Source organism: Esox lucius, chromosome 21 (genome assembly GCF_011004845.1).
Source record: "Esox lucius isolate fEsoLuc1 chromosome 21, fEsoLuc1.pri, whole genome shotgun sequence".
NCBI lineage: Eukaryota > Metazoa > Chordata > Actinopteri > Esociformes > Esocidae > Esox > Esox lucius.
This window is the reverse complement of record NC_047589.1, coordinates 16,760,207-16,781,523: the sequence shown is the minus strand read 5'-3', so window position 1 is coordinate 16,781,523 and position 21,317 is coordinate 16,760,207. Positions and strand designations below refer to the sequence as shown.

The following is a 21,317-nucleotide window of genomic DNA, read 5'->3' as shown; positions in this document are numbered from 1 at the left end:
ATTCTCCCCATTTAAAGTCTCACCGCGTGAAGATTGTTATGCATGGTAGCCTAGAGAAGCCTATTCCGGCTCTTCCCGGGTTATCCATGAAATGATTGTGGTCTCATGACGGCCGGTGACTGGTCTGACTCGCTCAGGTGGAACAAATGTAAATAATGCTAAAACATACAGTTAGGAGCACTCCAAAAAGTAATGGTCCAGTTTGGCAATAATCTGAGTTTGTTTTTTCATTGGTAGCATAACATATTACAGTTAGTTTTACATAGTAAAGATTACAAACTCCTCAGTCTCTCGCTCTTTTTCTCCCTCTTGGTTCCATCCATCTCTTTCCGGCGTGACTCAGATCGACATTTTCAATTACCTGATGCAGAGAGAGGGATCATGCTAGAGGCTAACCTCAAAGATCTACCTCTCTCTCTCCACTCTCTCTTACCCGTTGTCCTCTCTTTCAAGTGTGGCACAAAGCTATCCCTCGCCTTCATCCCTCATCCCTCTTTCTCCACTCCATCTCCTAGTGTTACAGTGCAGAGCACTTTAAAGGATGGACCGTCCTCACCACAGGAAGATTGCCCTCTGTGACAGGACAGCATGAAGGACCAGCCCAAGCCTTTTGGTGATATGAAGCTGAGAGGTGGGAGATGGAAAGTATGTGTAAAGTGTGTGTGTGTGTGTGTGTGTGTGTGTGTGTGTGTGCACGGGTGTGGGGAAGGGAAGGTAGTAACCCAATCTCCAAAGAAACTGCAGTCCTGGGTATATAACTGCAACATTAGAGATATGCACTTGGGGAGCGCATACATATTGCAGCATTTGTATATAATTTGACATATGTTAGCTGTCAGTCAAACTATGCGAAAGTAGATAAGATAAAGATAATATAAATGGAAAGATAATGTTTGAGGGGTACATTTACATTCAAGTACAGTAATTTAGCCTACACTCTTATTCAGAGACTTTCAGTGATTAAGTGCATGATTACTTTACATATTTGGGCCCCTCATGGGTTTCAAACCCACAACTCAAGTTGCTCAACCAACAAAGTGCCGTGCTCTACTGTACCAACAAAGTGCTGTGATCTACTGTACCAACAAAGTGCTGTGATCTACTGTACCAACAAAGTGCCGTACTCTGCCAACAAAGTGCCGTACTCTGCCAACAAAGTGCCGTACTCTACCAACAAATTGCTGTGCTCTACCAACAAATTGCCGTGCTCTACTGTACCAACAAAGTTCTGCGCTCTACCAACAAATTGCCGTGCTCTACTGTACCAACAAAGTTCTGCGCTCTACCAACAAAGTGCCGTGCTCTACTGTACCAATAAAGTGCTGTGTTCTACCTACAAAGTCCCATGCTCTACCAACAAAGTCCAGTGCTCTACCAACAAATTGCCGTGCTCTACCAACAAATTGCTGTGCTCTACCAATAAAGTGCCGTGCTCTACTGTACCAACAAAGTGCTGTGTTCTACTGTATCAACAAAGTCCCGTGCTCTACCAACAAATGGCCGTGCTCTACCAACAAATTGCTGTGCTCTACCAACAAAGTGCCGTGCTCTACTGTACCAACAAAGTGCCGTGCTCTACTGTACCAACAAAGTGCCGTGCTCTACTGTACCAACAAAGTGCCGTGCTCTACTGTACCAACAAAGTGCCGTGCTCTACAAACAAAGTGCCGTGCTCTACCAACATAGTGATACGTGTTAAATACGTGTTAGCTTCATTGAAACACAAACAAGTATTAAGCTATTAAACGCAAGCTCAGAGCAGAGGCCGGGATTATTCATACAGTAGTAGCCTACCTAGCGCCCTAGCTATCTCTTCAATCTGCTCTCTTTGGGGAAAAAAGTTGTATGTATCAAGAGCGCACTCAATGGTCAATAACGAAGGTAAAGTTTTTGTTAGTTTGATAATAGTTGGAAAATAACATTTGGTACATGCAGTGTTTTGCAAATCTCTCTTAACATCCCAAAGGAGTAAATAAAAGTGAGTGTGCTACATGCATGGAAAAATATAAGCACTAGTGTAAAAGCTAATTAGCTTACATGTTGACTAAAACCTATCAATTATTTTGTTTTTAATCATTGTTAAGAGCTTAATGAAACTCACTGTTGGAAGTATGTGCATTCCATTAGGTCATATGTCTGAATGGGGACAAAGTAATACTGAAGGAAGGTTCCTCGCCCAATGAAAAGAGCAACTTCCTTCCCTGGGGTCTTGTAAAGTTACAGCGTTCTGGGCCAGGTAGGGAGAGGTAGGGAAGCCCTCTGAGTAGACCTTTGTAAAATGTGGAAGGGTATTACAATTGATCAGAAAGAAAAGACAAAAGTATCACTTCCAAGGTCTTACGCTGCTATATTATTGTGCCGGGGGATTGGGTAAGTTCTCCTTCCCCACTAAGTTCTCCTTCTCCACTATAAATCTTTGTTGATAAGAGGAATGCATTTTCTGAATTTTCCCAGTCTCCTCCCATTTTAAACTTTAGGAGGACATGAGGTCCTAGTCCACAGCTGCGGAGTACCTGGTTTGGGGGGCCCGTTGCTGTCCCTGTCCTTGTACATCTGGTCTCATGTCCTCCCTGTCCTTGTCCATACTTCTGACCTAGTCTAACTTTAAATAGACTCTGGATTTAGCCCACATGCATTTATAAATTATTCCAATTGGACACTTAATATCTCACCCGGCACAGCCAGAAGAGGACTGGTCACCCCTCTGAGCCTGGGTCCTCTCTAGGTTTCTTCCTAAATTTCGGCCTTCTTGGGGAGTTTTTCCTAGCCACTGAAATTCAACACTACTGTTGTTTGCTCCTTGGGGCTTAAGGCTGGGTGTTTCTGTAAAAGCACTTTGTGACAAGTGCTGTTGTAAAAAGCACTTTATAAATTCATTTGATTGATTTGATTGCTAGATTGATTAATTGCTTTAACCTCATCAAGTACCCGTTAAAAGAAGACATTAAAATAAGACTAATTCTCAATAGACAGATAATGCAGTAAGACATTGCAGTAAATTGACGTCTGTTGATTTTCTGATATTAATGATACAGTATTTTCAGGGGAACTACAGGCACTCAGACTTTGCACATTAACTTTCTTGAACCTGATGGATGTGTGTGAAGGACAATGCTGACCTTAATGTTTTACAGAAATGAAAGCCAAAAAGCACATGAATGCACATGAACATAAACACACACACAAGCTCGCACTTGTTTGTTCAGTTGGTAGGTGTTGATACAAGAGACCTCTCTCTGATCTGCACAGTGAATTATCCCTCTGTTTTAAGAGCCCCCATTAAAATAGTATTAACATAGTCATGCTAATGTGTCTACTCTTGAGAGTTTGTCATCCATTAATTCGGTCATTAAGAGGGAATCCACCGACCACTGGGCCTGAGATAGAGAGCAAGACGGCAAGACAGTCCTATAAAGAGAAAAAGGAGTGGATTAAGTGGGAACTGAGAATTTACCAATATAGACCTAGACCTTTTTTACTTCACAATAGTTCTGTCTAGACGAACGAGACGTGTTTGCGTCAGAAACATTTTAATGCGTAAAACCAGTGAAAACCTTTGAGTTTTTGTAGGCTGCCTTCCTGCGCTTACGTGGTACCGTTTCCTGACAGATACTCCCCACGGCTACTGAGATGTAGTGACCATGTTCTCGCTCAATGTGTACCGGAGGGGAATGAGCGGTGACACAGAAAGCCTGGTCTCGCTGAATGTATAAAACACAATTAAAAACATCTCACGATGGCATCGATACAAATCTACAAGCAACAGCCCTTGTTCGGTGGGGAGCGCCATGTTAGTTACCAGGAAAACAACATAGTCAGTGGGTTTATACTCCTTCCTGTACATTAGTCCAAAGCCCTTCGTTGCCATGTGTTAAGCCGTGTCACATACATTGGGCCCAGCAAGAGTTTCCTTTTTATATGGTGGGAATAGAAGATATTATTTACATATTATGTAGATTTTATTCAAACAAGACACAGTTCTTCTAGTCTAAAGATGTTCTTAGATAGAGTACACGGATACAATTAGCATTTCTGACTTCACCACTGGTAAATCAACCCTTAGGAATGTGGCATTAGAATGAGGAGATTAAGCTATTATCATTAAAACAAATGAGTATTAAAAAATCATCATAATATACTAATAATAAGAGTTATTAGATAACTTCCTTAGTAGGCAATGTCAGAGGTCACCATGAGTTTTACATAAGGAAGAAGTCGTCATACAAGGATGACACGTTTCCTGATAAACAGTTGGAGGGACGTCTTATGTGGTAAACTGAAAATGATAGAACAAATGTTTAAACATTTGGCGATTTACTTCTATCTATAGTATATTACATTACATTTCCGCTAAGTTACATTTATTGGCTAATCCCTTCTATGACCTAGATGTAATCATGTAATCATTCCATTATGCATAGGAATGTTTACCCGCTTGACAAATTCTGTGGAACCACTCAATGGCAATGTACAACTCTATAGTCTGACTAACTCTGTATTGGTAAATTCCCATTTGGTCACAAACGAGCAAAAGGTGTGACTATTATGTTTCACTGTTATTTTTATTTTTGGCATGATAAAATGTATATATTTAATTTATTTAAATCTTGTTCCAGTGGCTAAAGTTAAACATGTTAACATTAGTGCCCTGCTAAGTAGGTCAACATATTCTCTACCAAAGCAACCTAACATAACCTTTTTTCTCTTCTTTACAAATATTCTTGGCATTTTATTGTCTAGCAATTTATTGACGGATCAACCAAATGTGATCATTTAGTCAATCCATAGCCCTCGAAATAACTGCAAGCCACATGGAAATCCAATGTGTCTATCTAAATGCTAAATGAGGGGACCGAAATGCTCTCACAGGTTTTGAAGTGGAACTTACATTTTGTTATTTGGGACATGTAATGAAGTCAAGTGTTTTATGACAACTTTTGCTGTTTTTACATTCTTAACGTCTTTTTTGGGGGGGCGGGGTTGATGATCTGTTCTTGTGATTTGTTCTCTTGTATATTTCACTTTGCACGTTCCAACAAGACTTACCATTGCAATGGTAATGCTGTGATAGGAGACATTTCCACAAAGCAGATTTCTCTGAACCATATCTAAAGTCCAGGCATTGATAACACCACCTTTTACAGGTCGGTCCTGGGCCTGCAAACACTGACACTAATCTGGTCAGAGGAGGAATGCTGAACTATGTGCTAGACCAGTACTTCGATCCTCCATACACCATACTCATAGGATAAATTATTCTCCCACCATACTCTGACCTTTAACTAAAGGGAATTCCGGAATGCTTACAAGAAAAATAAAACAGCTATTTTATTTGTGGAGCCTTTCTAAACACAAAGGGAGAGAATGGACCACTGAAGTGGACTACTTTCTGTTCAATGCCAACTACTCACCTACTCCTTAAAAGTAAATCACTGTGATAGTGTAAGCTCACAGGCAACCTACTTTCCTTGTATGACTCAGAGACATTGGGTTGAATAGGAGAGTGTTGAGGTGTGTTGTTCAGCTCTTTACAGGACCAATATTCTATATATATTTCAAAGGCAAAAGCACACTCATTGGTACAAACCTTTTTACAACTCTGCTATCTCAATTAGTCCTTCCTCCTCACTCGGACAACCAGGGATATAATTGAGTACGACCGGAATTCTTTACAACCCAACACGTGGTGAAAGGAAAAGCATACTTACATGCACTTTTGCCTTAGTACGCCTACCACACACACAAACATACATACACACATAGAGTACAAATGCACGTCCAAACATACACACGTATACACCCACACACACCTTTTCCAAATATCATAAAAGGTAATATAATTTCCATCAACCTGGACTTTACCGCAGCATCGACCGGCTCAGCCATGTTACCAGTGTCCATCAGCTGAACAGCGGAGTCAAAAGAAATGAGAAGATTCATTTTCCATTTACATGATCCCACAGCCAGGATGATCTCACCCGCTCTTCCCCGGTCCCTCTCCTGAAAGCGTGTCCTTCCTGTCAACTGGTCGTGCCCTCAACCACATTGTAGATGATCTATAGATTTGTGTAATGAGAAATATATATGCAACCACACTGTCACCGACATTGCCACCCATTAATGGAGTCTCTACACTCACCGTAATTGAATTAACGCCTAGGGAATTGGAGAGGCTGAGGTTGAGTTGTCAGTCTAGAATGAATGTGTGACAAACATGTTTAAATAATGAGTAAAGCCCTTTACACAACATCCAATCCAATTTAGTCCTCTTCAGTGCCTGACTTCACTTGCAAAACTGAAATCGGTGCTTGTGTTGGTGTCTTTGTATGCATGTGTGCTTCGTGCTTACAGGCATGCCTGAAATGACTCCTTGTAACACACTCTTCGCTACTTTAGAAAATCCTCCATTAAAACGTCAGAAAACGCTTTCAACTCGTCATCAGTAATCTACCAGCTCAGTCCCTCCAAATAAGGCCACTTCAACAACAGACCGGCCAGACTGGACTGTCTGACTCAGTCGCTACCGGTCACAAAGCCAGAGTTGTTTACCTGACCACTGCCATTCTTTCATCTCACAAAGCAGTGGACGTCTGCCTTCTGTCCTGAATCCCCTAACTTCACGCTTCCGGGTTTTCCCACTTCATCTTCCCTGACTGGCGCCACTCAACTGGAAAATTAGCTTTTTCCACTAAAATAAGCCTGGTGATCGGCTCCTCGCTGCGGTCCTATCTGCCCAGCGGAGTCAAACAGCAAAACATTTTCCAAGGGAAAAGACAGGGAGTGGAAGTGAAAAGCTCAAAACCATAATGAGAATCCCGTATGTTGTCACATTTTGTGCAGACAAACAAACGCACACAAGCACAAAAAACACACAAGGGCCACGTACACCCAAACGCGCGTGCACACTTCACGCTCTCGCCCTCTCTCTCCCTTCGCCTGTTACACACACACATAAATAAAAGCCATTTGAACTGGAGGGATGGTTGGGGGAGCGGGCTTAGCGAAAGGTCAAATCATCTCTAAGTGTGTGTATCCATGGAGAGAGTGTAAAGCCATCTATAATGGACCGGCTCTGATGTGATGTATGAAGGGATGTTGTGTGGTGACGTAACCTGGCTGCAACACACATGCATACAGACGCACACACACAATTCTCCTGCCGCTCTGGGCCTCTATATATTTTATATTTTTTTTTTTATCACTTACATACAATATTTCTTTCCAGTTTCATTACATCCAATTCGTGACTAAGGCCTTCCTTCATTGCAGCAACGAATAACAGCATCAGGAAAGATGATGGCAAGAGGTTGGTGTCATCCAAATCATATCAGATGCAACTCTGTTTCTTAATACACTGATTGCTTAACTGGAAAGTCCGAACAGGTGTCTTAGGCTTCTATTTTTGAACAGCAGATCAGAAGAAAAATGTCTGAACAAGCTGCGTTTTAACCACGCAGAAATCAATATCAATGTCAATGTTTTGCTGTACCCCGATTTGCAGAAAAACGACTCCGCTTTGACAAATTTTCTGACCCCTGCTTCAAAAACTTTGATCATGACAGTCGAGAACCACACAATATTTATTAACAACACAAAATCTGAAAGTCTGAAATCTGGCTACAGTTCCACATCTGTAGATGCCAGTTAACTGTTAGACATTGGGTGAATACGTTTTACATGGCCCGGGTCTGTATTGACTCTATAGCTATAACCGGAATTGGTTTGATAGGTCATTACAAACATTTCCATGGTCGTTTAGTTAACGGAGGAAAAAAAAGATGGCACAACCACTAGTGTGCAGGAGTCGCCAGAGTAAAATGAATGCAACCAATCCGGCCACATTCAAGTAACAAGTGGAACTGGCCTCTCAAACGCGGGAAACAGGTGGCTAAAAAGGACACATCCTCAAGTGGGCAGGGCCTGCATAATGACCTCAGACTCATTTTAGCTCCCATTTTATGCATTAGCAGGCCATTTAAAAAAAGATAAAAAAAAACAAAAAAACAATTGGATCTTGTTAGGAAATGTAAAGGGCAATTGCAAAGCCTGACATGCCTCAAGATGTCAATAAGATCTGAAAGCTAAAATCACCTTTATAGTAATTTAATGCTTTGAGCCAGTGCGACCAGCCAGCCAATCAGCATTCAGGGTGTCCCCGGACACGTCCTCCGTTCTGCTTGTTCACCACGGTGACGCCAGCACCAAAAAGAATAAACACACACGCATCCACCATGGTCACATTTAACGGATTTACATTAACGCTGGTGATGTGAAGGGAACCCCATGTCAATCAAACTGACATGTCACGCCGTGTAGCGGACGCATCAGTCACACTGCGGCCTGTAGGGATCACTGGCTGCCCTTTCTTATCATTGGTCCCCTAAAGGTCTCTGTTGGGTTGTGTCAGTCATTCAGCACAGCATGGCTCAAAACATGTCAGCCCATAACCTTGGGTGCTGCTATCAACCTGCAAATTCATTCTGAGGAGATGATCGGGAAAAGGGAACAAAACCACCGGTCCGCTGATGGATAAATGTCTATGGGCGATGTGGTGATAAATTGCGACCACGCGCCGCTGCATTCAGAGCAAATCTTCCACTCCTCGTGTCCCGTTTTCTTGTAACATGGTGAAGACTCCTTTTTTAAAGCCTTTAACTGTGGATTTTTTACTTCTGGCACAGGCATTAGGGTCGCACATGTCTAAACAACACAATTCCCTTCCCATAATGTATCACGTTCTGATGGAATCAAATGCGCAAGCACCAGAGAGAAAGTTGGATGTGGAAACAACCACCCACCATCCCTGTCCACAACGCCCAGCAAACATCCACTCTGTTTAACTGCCCAGGGGCCAGGTTCCAGCAGTAAACAGTATTTCTGTATGTTGACAATGACACCCTAATTCTGGCAGTGATGCATTGAATATTTCACATCTATGTTGATCTTGACCTCTCATCTACAATGATTCCCGACACCATTCAGTACTTGTTATTCTTCTCACAGCAACTAAAAAGAGAAATACCTATATTAAAAAAAAAATGAAGCCCTTTAGACATCAGGGAAACTCCAGGGGCCAGAGCTATATCCACTTGGCCGGTCCTTGTCCAGGTCATGACACACAGTCAAACCCTCTGAGAGAACGGTCTGACTTGTGGACTCTTATCTATGACTGGGAGTTCTCGACGATCTGTATTGTACACCATTATGTCTCTTTTCTCTGCTCTTCCCAGTATTTGAGAAACGGGGGGGGGGTGTCACTTGACTTCTACCACCTTTTTTTTCCCTCCATGTGATAAAAGGGTTTTAAAAAAGGAAATGGAAACCTTTTGTATCCTGGCCTACCTACAGTACAAGTCATAAAGCTGAGCCCCGGAAGATTCAAATTATTCTGAAGTCAGACATACTGTATTCTTCATCCTGACAAAAGTTTCCCTCTCCTACTCCTTTTATCCATTTCTTGACCTTTTTTGGGGTAAATTGACATGAATATTACACAAGCCGGCCATTTAATTTGTTATTGCTTTCCTACTCTGTCTAAAAGCTTTGTTTTATAGTAAGTGTTATGGATTATGATGTGCAATCAACCTGCAGAATAGCCCTGTAGTAAAAAAGGTCTGGTATTACGGACTGTAATGTGACCAAAGTGGACTCCTGCTCTGTAATAGCACACCAGAGAATTACGGAGGGAATCTGCGCCCTAAATGGCATCCTACTTCCTATGGTGCACTATGTGCCCGAGTCAAAAGTAGTGCCCTATATTGTTATGATGACACAATTTGTAATGCAGCCCTGCCGAGTATTCGCTGTGTGTGTGTTTCACAATACGTTTTTTTTTACCCAGTTCCCAGTAGGGAAACTGGTTTTTGGCTTAGCGGTTTGGTTTAGGGCAACATTAAGGATAAGATTTCAGCATTACTGGTAAAGGTTAGGGTTATGGGAAAGGGAGCATCAGAAGGAGGAAAGAACTCCCGACCTGATGGCTGTCTTCTCCATGGCGTCTGGGCCATCCACAGCAGGCAACTCATCAGCCAGAATCTCTTCTGGACTTCGGGGGTCGATAAGGATCCCCCTCTTGTCCTTATCCTTGATCCCAATCCCAGCTGTGATGGCATTCCACAAGGCATTCTGGGACTTGGAGCCTGGACAGAGTACAGAGGACAGTGATGGTAAAGGCAATTTTGAACTGAAAGGAAACTCTAGAGATGTATGGAGTCATTTGGCTTGCTTATTGAAGTTCATAAATCCCTAATATTGCTGAATATACTGGAACAGCAGACCATTGTGTTTGACTGTGAATGTTTAAATGGTGGGAAATACAGACTGAGACAGATAGGAGGTGAGGTTAGTAACATCTCCATGATGAACAGTTGCTGTGAGAGTCTGTTGCCCCCTGCTGTTTGGTCTTTAGAAAGTACCAAGAGCCTATGTGAAACAGGAGCTGTGGCCAACACTGTCATACGATGGTGGTATACAGTGGGACGCTGCCATCTAGACTAGCATGGAGTTAGTACAAGTATTATTACTTAGAAAATACATTGTGTCCACCCATGTGGTTTCAGTATGTGTAAGTCTGTGAGTGTGTGTGTTTGTTCTTGAATGTATTACTATATTGGTTAGGACTGAAATTTACTGCAAGTGGAGTACAATAAGGAACATTTACAGGCTATTGATTATGCTTACAGGTAAAGTTAGATTCAGGGTATGCCTAAGGGTTTGGAGTTTGGAAAAGGTAACATTTTTGGTTTGAAGTTGAGGTAGTTCAAGGTCATAGCTTAGTTAGGGGTTAGGGAAGATATAACATAATAATATTTAGGGGACCCACAAGAGTAGTAAAATGTTTTGTGTGTGTGTGCGTGTGTGTGAGTATGTGTGTGTGCGTGCGTGCGTGCAAACAATAGTGACTCACGTGCAAAGCGATTCAGTGGTCGAGTGTTACTCTCTCCAGCCTCGTTGGCAACTGTAAAAATAGAGAGACAGAGAGCAAGGGAGAGAATTAATTAACAGAATGTGTGAAAAGAGGAGGAAAGAGGGGGCAGAGAGTAACTAAGCCTGAAAGTTGGGAGATTGGGAGAAGGGGCTTTTAAGGAGCGAAGACATTCATCATTTATTTTAAATGTTTACAAACGTCTTCAATTTGTATCTCATACTTAAAAACCAATATATACAATTGTAGAATACTTTTCTTTCAAATAAATTGGTGTTTCAAATATCTTTACAAATGTGTATTGCTGCATTTCTTCTGCAAACAATACAATAATGTTGATATGGTCAGAAGCCAACAAACTAGGCAAACCTGACAAACATTGATCCGATTGCATGCAGTGCAGAGCCTCAATGGCTAGCTACTGCCAGCATGTTAATATGTAATGAATGTTTCTACATAATTAGCTACTGCAATCTAGAGAATGTTGGCTAGCTACTGTTAATTTACAACATAAGTTGTCATGCTAATATTTACGTCGGTGGGATACTTCTGGATTCCAGTGAAGCATGTATTGTTAGTTTGTTGTTAACTACTGTAGCTATGCTTTTTGGTAGCGAGCCTAAGGATGAGAAATCTCACAGTTATCAGCCTGTCCATACAGTTAAAAAAAAAAAGTGAAAAGTATCACGTGTATCATCTTTGTGATATTTTGTGATTGATTCACCCATTTAAGCGTCCTGCATCAGACCTCAGAGTCACAGTGTTAGAGTCTTGCATGTAAAAAGTGCAGCCACATTTCTGCTCCATTTACACTTCGCCCAAACTTGATCACAATCATCACTAAGTCTGTTGGCCGAAAACAAACATATCGACCATTCCATTTATATTTATTTTGCAGTTATTTATCTATTTATATTTATGGACAATTATTTCATTTCTAAATGGTACGAGATGGATGTGACTGACAAACGTCCTGTTATTAATTAAAGTGTAGGACAAGCATAAAAACAATACCGAATGAACTATTTTATAAATCTGTTAGAAGACAGAAGAAATGTAGCTTAATAATTGTCATGTACATACTATGGAAAAGATGCATGGAATCTGCTGCACATGTATGTTTCTCAGGGTTAGCAAGCAGTAGCATTTGCTTCTTTTTCTCCCAGATGTCCACGTTCCAACATTTGACTATGACAGATGCATCAATTTCTTTGAGCTTTGGTGCTGCTTTAAGACATTAAAAGTGCATGTTCTAAAAAACTTATCAATGGCCTCCAAAAAACAACACAATATGAGATAATATGTTTAGCTCATTATTTCCCAGTTATTTTCCAATTATCCATATAATTTAGTAATATGTATTAGCAATCCAATACTAGTCATCTACTTAAAGGAAACCTACTACGGGTTATCAGGCCAGTCAGGAGACAACAGTGTCAGTCTATAGCCTGTACTGACCTTCAGCACTCTAGCACCAGGAGGAACAACTCTGTGAGGTCAACAAGCACATGATGCCACATACTGGTCGCTCATTAATGTACATGCTCCTTCCTCTGCATGATGTTTTCCAGTTGCCAGGACACATGGCTCGCTGGCTGTTTAGTTCTTCAGTTAGAAGGCTCCTTCTATGACATATTGTCCCTTTATGGTAGTAAGCTACACACATAGTAAATGTCAAACAAATGACAGATGTAGTAAGCATATGCTACTGCTGCGGCCATAGACTTACTCCAAATAGCTTCTATTTACAGAATGTGGGAGTTAGATGACATAAAAGTAACATTAAGCCCATTTGACGAATGTCTAAAAATTATTTATTGTGAACGTTATTCAACTGAATTTTGATGAATGTTGAATGCTATAACAGATATTTTGTGATTCTACAATGCAGTAAGCAGTGTAGAATCATAAAAGCATAAACAACAGCAAGGCCAATGTCAATTGCTGTTATTATAACGGAGTGCTCGATACAAATTCATATTTGTCTGAAACCAAATGAATTTTCAGATAAAGATGTTCTTTGGCACATTCACAATGGAACGGGAATGGAAGACATTGAGACTAACACACCTCCATGCAGTGAACCATTTCACTGTATCAAGGTGTTAGGATGTTACTCGTGGTTTCTATAATGGGCTACTCTGGGTAACCACGGGACTTTGCCCTACGCACTCCATCGATGACCACCTCAAAGACATCTACAGGTCAGAGAGATAAGGGGGAGGAAGTGTGGGTTGGTACAGGGACAAGGACCACTGACGACCCGAGACAAAGGAAAGTAGCAGGAAAAGGTGAAAATGAAAAACGAAGAGAGGAAAGAGATAGAACAATAAAAGAGAAGCAATGAAAAGAGTGTGGTAACAAGCACTGAGCTGGTCTCAGGAGGAACTGGGTACAGATCGTTAAGTGCTGTGAGGAGATCCACAGGGGCTAGCAGGTAATTAGGAAAAATCTGAGGTCTCCAGGAGAGGTTCTTTTAACCCATGCGGACAGACTGGAGAGAATAAATTGACATTTTAGCCATTTAACAGACACTTTTTTCAAAAGCAACTTATACAAGCAATTACGGGTTAGGTGCCTTGCTCAAGGGCGCAGCCTCGGTGGCTGAGGGACTTAAAGGGATGGAATAAGGGAGGGAGGGAGGGGGGTTGTGCACATAATTTGTGTTGCTGCTGTCGTCACAATGTTTGCAGAGTATTCCCTGGCAGAACAGAGAAGGGGGAGTCATTACCACTAATGAAGTGGCGTCATCCATCACTGAAGCCTAGACAACCTGGACTATATTAACACGTTTGGGTTGTTACAAGTCATTTATAGTATTCTTATTGCATTTAATGTGCTCCAGGATTTATTATTTTGTCATTCTGCTTCCAAAATAACTAAGTACTTTTTCCCCTGCTCAGACATGGCATGCATCAACCAATGCTTGTGTGGCAGCCCAATCACCTTTGTTGATGGCGTGCAGATTGTAACTGCTGTAACATTCAATGTAGTTAGTTGATATATAAAATACCAATCCAGCCATTGACCGGTGTCAGCAGAAGTCAGATCAGAAGATAGCAACTGTGGCAATCAACAACACCTGTTCCTTTCCCTTTAAAACCAAACTACTTAGTGTGCAAGCCCGGTCAGGGATAGGTGCTGCTGGACTCCAAGCCCAGTCAGGGATAGGTGCTGCTGGACTCTAAACCCGGTCAGGGATAGGTGCTGCTGGACTCCAAGCCCAGTCAGGGATAGGTGCTGCTGGACTCCAAGCCCGGTCAGGGATAGGTGCTGCTGGACTCCAAGCCCGGTCAGGGATAGGTGCTGCTGGACTCCAAGCTTGGTCACCATTTACATGAAGGTTGTATTTGACTAATTATAATTTGGTAAAGTAGGAACCAGATTAGAATTTATTGAAAATGTAAATGCATTTGGCTAAATTATCACATTTTAAGTCCACAATTCTTTCTTAAAGACATCAAGTAATTATTTTACACAAATTGCCACCAAAATCTAAATCAAGCATTTCTTTTTATAACAGTGCTTATATACCGGCCAAAATGTTGCATTATTACAGTGAATAGGTCATACCCAATTAACAGATCATTATCTAGTGCTAAATTAAAGTAGTACTGGTAGAGCCAAAAGCATCTTTGAAAGAAAATATGTTGCCTATGGTCTGAATGTTTAGTGGCCATGTAGCCAATCTGAGCAGACAAGATGTTTATGGAAACTTCAGAATTCCTCCTCACGCTGCTGTCACAGCAGTCACAACTTCTGTAAAGACAAGTGAACCTGTTCCTATGGGAGCCATGCCCAAAACACAACACCATTGCTATTCCCTTGGACAATTCTTTTTTTTATTTCGTCTTCATTATGCTGAGCATTCTTAGGTCACAAACTTAAATCTATCAGATAAGTAATTTACCAGTGCTGAGCTAACCAGGGATTTCTTTCTTCTTAATCAACCATACCATTAATTTTGGCACGCCTAATGTTTTGGTTGTCTCTGATGTTAATTATGATTTATCTGTATCATAATGGGATACAACAAAACCCACATTCCTGTCCAAATACTTATAAACTCCTTTGTATTTAAGTATTTACATTATATCCATTTATTTATTCTTTTTTGAGATACTATGAATGTTCAGTTCACATGCAATAGGGTGCGAGTTATTTAGTTTGGTTTAGTTTTTGTGATTGGACTGAAATTAAGCTATTATGTTTAGATGTGTGCTGTCACACTGCAACTGCAACAAGGTGTGATGTTGCTTTGCCCACCATATAAAAAAAAAATTTGGGCAACTTTGAAAATCTTGCTGGTGGAAATATATATTGCGCTTGGCTGATATTTGGGTGACTTCTAAATTGCACAGTGACTACCATGGCAAGGCTTTTTAAAATGTTGTATCTATTCATTTCTCTGCGACCCCTTGCGACGCACTGTAAACATCATGTTTAAGCACTTTGCTATTCGATTCAAAGAATCAAAAGCCTACATAGGGCACCAGACACAGTATTCAAACTGAGTCATTTCGGCACAGGCAGAATCCATCAACTTATAAGGACAAATAAGCAGTTTAGTCTTTTTTTTGTAGGCTAACTTCACTTGCTACAAAACAAGTTGATCAAAAGGTACCCTAACCAATTTTTCTCTTTTTGAATGAAAAGGTAGTATTTTCATGAATGCAATCTCAGACATGAAATGGGCTCTCATTGAAAGTTATTAGGACGTTCATCCTTTTCACCCAAGGGAATGCCAATGTAAAGGTACACCAGTCACCGCCCTGCATCAACAATGACCCAGGACTAAAGTAAAGACATAACAGTTTCCTACCTTGGCAGCTTGGGGGCAATAACCCGCACCGTTTAGCTTGTTTGTTTGATATTTGTAAATGCATATTCTTACAGGACAAGGCTGCCATTTTAAAAGTGCCTTTTTAGCCTCATTTGTTTTGCGCATCTCCTCACATACTCTGTGCAGATTTACTGTATTCACCAAACCTAACCTAACCAAACCTAACATAACCGAACCTAACCTAACCAAACCTAACCTGCTGTGACCAAACTGTGTGGCATCCCTTGGTATTTAACCTAACTACAAAACTAACCTGTTACTAAAATTGTAATAACTGTGTAATAGAATACTGATGTATACATACTTCCTTCATGGCCATCTTATCTCTCTATGCCTCCTGCTGTACCTCCCTCGCCATCCTATCTTTCACACCTGTCTCTCTCCCCACCTCTCTTTTTCTCTCCCACTCCTCCCTCTCTTGGTCTCTCTCCTGCCTTTTTTGCTTTCTCTCTCACCACTCTTTCTTCCAACTGTCTTTTTCCCTATCACCCTCCCTTCCTCTAATTATTTTCTCCCACCTCTCCCACCCCTTCAGTCTCCCTTGTCCTCCTTACCTACCTTTGCCTGTTCTTTCCACCTCCCTCTCTCTTTCTACTCCTTCTCTCTTTCTCTCTCTCTCTCTCTCTCTCTCTCTCTCTTTTTTTAACCTCCCTCCATTTACCCACGCAGAAACACACAACGGTACCCTTTCCAGAGCTATCTATTTGAATTCCCACAACCCCCCATGGCCTGAATTCCCATAACCCCCCACCTAACACAGCAGAGTCAGTGAAATTACCAAACAGGTGTAACGATATCTCCACAGATGACACTACAGCCGATATGCTAATTTGCCACACACACATGCACGCGAGGCAATGTCATATCCTCCTCCGTCCTCATCGCCATAGTAACAGTAATCAGTCATCATCACACATGACAACCGTGGGCAGGTATTGCGAGTGCGAGTGCGTGTGTGTGTGTGTGTGTGTGTGGGTCAGACTGTACTGTATGTAACATGGGCAGGTATGTGTATGTGTGTGTTTCTGTGTGTGAGAGTGTGTGCGCAACATGGGACGGTAATGTGCATGTGAAGTGGGAAGAACAAGACCCTCATCAGCAGGGAGACAAGTTCGAGCATGAGGGTGTTTTTGTGGCTTCCCGGTCCAGACCACACGGGAGCAGCTGGAACTCTGAACTTAATCACTTCTGTTTACTGACATGGCTGTTCAGCATCATCAACCATACAGCCTCTATGATGGCAGAATATCCCATCCCTGTTTACTATACAGTGACAGCAGATCGCAGCCAGATGAAGCAGGTTAGCTGCTTACATAAGTGTTATGTCTACACAGATCTGTATGTCCTTGACGGTTGGCAGGTTGATGATAATGGGGGCGTTTATACAGGCCATCCAAATCTTTCTGGTTTTTTAACAAAGTGGTGTTTCGACCAATCGGATATTTTCAAATGAATATAATTTATTTCCTCTGAATCGGGCTGCCTGTGAAAACATAGCCCATGTGACTAACTTTCTCACTGTGGAAGAGCAGTTTAAAAGCTTTTTTCATGATGTGAAGAGGCATCCCTTCATACTCCAAATCCGTCCTGGGTACACAGGCAGCACTTTATTATACAGCTCTTTATATAAGTTTCTCAACCAACCATATCAGATTCTTTCACATAAAATATTTTTGAAAGCTGATTTGATTGGTCATATTTACTCAAAATAGAACTGTATTGTATATCCTTGAATAAACCAAACCATTGAACCATACCATATCTACTCTAAATAGAACCATTCCGTATTTACTCTAAATAGATTCCTATCATATATACTCTTAACAGAACCATACCATATCTACTCTAAATAGAACCCAATTGTATCTACTGTAAATAAAACCCTCTGGGCTGCTTTTTTTCATCTACTTTCTTTCCTCTATCCTTCCATTGGAACGACAGAACAGAGAGGAAAGGAAAGTTACATAAGATGTATCACTTGACCTTTTTAAAGGCTGTAATTACTGCCATGTTTCTCTGCAAACACACACACACAGTCACACACACTCATAGACAGTCACATTACATTTACATTTTAGTCAGTTAGCAGACACTTTTATCCTGAGGTACAATTAGTGTGTTCATATGAACCTAGCTAAGTGTGACAACAGCTTATGAAAATCATATCAAGTAAATAAATATGGGGGGGGGGGGGGGGGGGCAGGGGGTAGTTTAATAGACTCTGAGGTGAGGCTTCAGATGTTTTTAGAAGTTGGGCAGGAATCCACTGTTCTGACATCAAGGGGAGGAGTCTTTTTCAACTATTGTGATACCAAGACAGAGGGCATTTACTGGGCTGACTGGAGCATTACATTTAATAAAAGTGGGACCACCAGGAGGTTTGCTTAAGGTAGGGAGAAGCAATTCCCCTTGCTGCTCCATAAGGAAGCACCATGGACATGTAGTGGATGCAAGCTTCAACTAGAAGCCAGAAAAAGGGGGTGGGGGTAGAACCTTGGAATGTTGAAAACCAGGCAAAGGCAAGTGGAGAGCCCAACCAATAGTGAGTTGCAGTCGCATAGACGAGAGATGACAAATACCTGGATAAGTGCCTGTATTGCTTCCTATGTGAGGAAAGGTTGTAATCTACGGCTGTTAAATGTAGTTACAAACAATAGCAATAGTCACATGCCTCCCGCAGTCATCATCATCAACATCATCCCAATCACACACAATCCCCAATGTCGCTGTTTTCATCAGCCTCACACAATGTAGGTATAGATCCTTACATCATCAAATGTTCCTTCACTACCCTCCGCTGCCACGTTCCAACGTCTTTGATGAAGGGCACAGTCGGGGGGTGATATACACGGGATCTCAGAAAGGTACTTTGAGACATTTTGTCAGAAGAAGCGATGTGTGCATTAGTCTCATTATGTTATCTGTTTGTTTGTTTTTTCAGGTGACTAGGCAATGTTCTCATGCTCAACGGAGATAGCTGACGGTTTGAGACAATTCCTTAGCTAACTGCTTTCAGTTCATAAATACACCTCTCTGCATCGGCCAGGGTGGACACACCCAACAGAAATACAAAGACACAGAGAGAACTTGACAAACAAAAGACAGAAAAAGGAAAATGTCACCAAAAAAATAAAAAATCACTTTTGTCCGATTTTTCTAAGATCTCCAATGCTGTCCTGAGGCCCGCTGTATCTATTCCGGAGAATATTTTCATGATATCAAGGAAACCTTTAAATGTTCCAAAAATGCTTCCTCTAAATGTTTACCCTGAACTTATATATTATGATATATATTGTGATATCATAACACTGTTAAATAAGTCTAAGTTTCTAACAAAGTGGATTTAATAAATCGATCATGCAGATCGTCGTAGGGATACACTCATGGATCTCAATTCAAACACATCGGGAAAAACCATAGCAACGAAACTGTGTCCTATCAGTTCAGTTGTGAACAACGCAGCGGGACTCAACGACTTCCCTCACACACACACTCAACACACCTTCCCCTCCCTCACTCACCAATAGTGAAGCTGAACCCGTCAATGCTGAAAGTGGCACTCCGGCACTTTTTAAATCCTTGCTTCTTGGATCTCTTGGAGCCAGGCTCGGTCATCTTCCCTCAGCTCTTCACACTCTCTCTGCGCTGGTGTTGTATCGAAATACCCTCTCTCCACTGCCTGTTGTTCTCCCTCTCCTTGGCTCCGTGAGGAGAAAGGTTCTCCTCTCTGCCTGCCCCCCCCCCCGGGAGAGGGGCTTTGCGTGGGGTTATCACCAGAGACTTTCTCCTCTGGGTGGTGGTGGTGCTGGTGGTGAATCCAGGTACGTGTTAAATAAAAGTGTGAGCTAGCAGACAGAGGCTAATGATCTGGAGAGGCTAGGGCCAGAACCTTAGTGTCGCCTAGTCTCCCAGAGCATCCTTCCTTCAGGCCGCTGAGAGCCTATAGCTCTTTCAAACTCTGTTTCTGCAGCTCTTTTTAGATACACCTTGCACCAGAATAAGTCCTCACCAAAACCACAAGAAATGGTATGCGGGAGAATACAGAGGACAGAGATAGTCCTCCCTCTGTGCCCTGTCTCTCTACGAGCCTCCAGACTGTTCTGCTCTTACACTAGTTGATTAGTCCCTCTCTCGTTCACCCCTCCCCCTCCCTCCCTCGTTCATCCCTCACCCACCTTACCTTACTCTCTTCATTTTCCCTTCGCAATGTTTTTGCTCGAAGTTTTCAGATGGATCCATTTTTCCTGTAAAAGCTTTTGTAGCTTTGTTAATATTTATGTTGTTGAGTAAAATCGAAAGAAATGAGGACATTTGGAAATCCTCATAAAATGATTTTCTTAAGGCTTGGGGTTGGAGTTGGGGTAGGGTTTGTTATAGGGTTTAGAGGAAATAGGTGTATTTTATTTTACTGAGTTTCTGGTCTACACAAAAAGAGAAAAACTAATTTGTCCGTGGACATATGGATTTAATTTGTTCATGAGTTCCTTCACGTGTCTGTCTTTGTGAGTAGGTGAATCATGTAATTGCCAGACCATTGGTGTATGGCACACTCCAACATGTTTTACTTTGCCTTATCGCTTTGAACAGCTCACCTACTGAAGGACACTTTTACACATGTGCGCATGCGCACACACACACACACACACACACACACAGGACAAACACAATCATATACCAACTGCTCTTTTCCTGTGCAGGGACAAACACACAATTACTCCTTAATGCAATTTTAGTCTAGTGAACTGGGTCTATAAATGCAAAGAGTTATTATGGCACAACTGTGTTTCCATACATCAGAGAATACCATACTGATAGTAATGAACGAGTTTCCAGCTTGTGGACCACATCCCCTTCATTCATCAACTACTAGGCATCAACCTGATTAAGGGCAATTCATTGCTACCTCTAAAGAGAGACGCGGAATACTTGAGCTGTGCTATCATTGTCTGATAACACGAAATAAGTACTTGATCATTTCACTAATATATATTTTTTTGTTTCAATACGTTATTATTTCCTTGACGTCCGTAAGGTAAACACATCCACTCATGGTAAAAAGGTTATGCTGGGAATTGAATGGACATCAGATGGAACAGAAAGGTGGCTGGTGGAACACGCATGTTGAGTGAATATGAGAGAACTTTGAAAAGTTAAACAACAGGTGGAATGTTGCGTTGTCGTTCATATTTTGTATTTTGGGTGAAAGAAAACAGTGCATTTGTTCAGCTACATACATATAGTATAATGTTGAACAAACTCAAATCTATTGAAACTTAATTCAGCAGATTGCTTTACAGTTACAATAAATGTTACAATAAATGTGCTCAAGCCTACATTTACAAATGGATGTCCCTCAAAGCCACACACATACCATTTCCTAGCAGGCTCTTGTGCAGATTGATACAAATAACAGTTTGTCAATATCTGTTTTGCATGCACATTAATTAATTCATCCTATTCAGCACAAAAACAACATCAGCTATTCAAAAAATATCCAAGCTGACAGAGTTTGGAGGGTTTCATTGTTCTCAGAAATCAATACAGATGAAA

At 41.5% G+C, this 21,317-nt stretch overlaps 1 protein-coding gene across 4 annotated transcripts in view; it reads right to left on the bottom strand.

Moving 5' to 3' along the window:
* Positions 1–21,317, bottom strand: part of pde1ca (phosphodiesterase 1C, calmodulin-dependent a) — a 114,371-nt gene that overhangs the window by 82,450 nt on the left and 10,604 nt on the right. For all 4 annotated transcript variants that reach the window (XM_010899021.4, XM_010899023.4, XM_010899022.4 and 1 more), the window contains exons 2-3: positions 10,907–10,957; positions 9,974–10,139 (exon numbers count right to left, since the gene is read on the bottom strand). In XM_010899021.4, the coding sequence (XP_010897323.2) occupies positions 9,974–10,139; positions 10,907–10,957 (217 nt within the window). The remainder of the gene's footprint in view (positions 1–9,973; positions 10,140–10,906; positions 10,958–21,317) is intronic.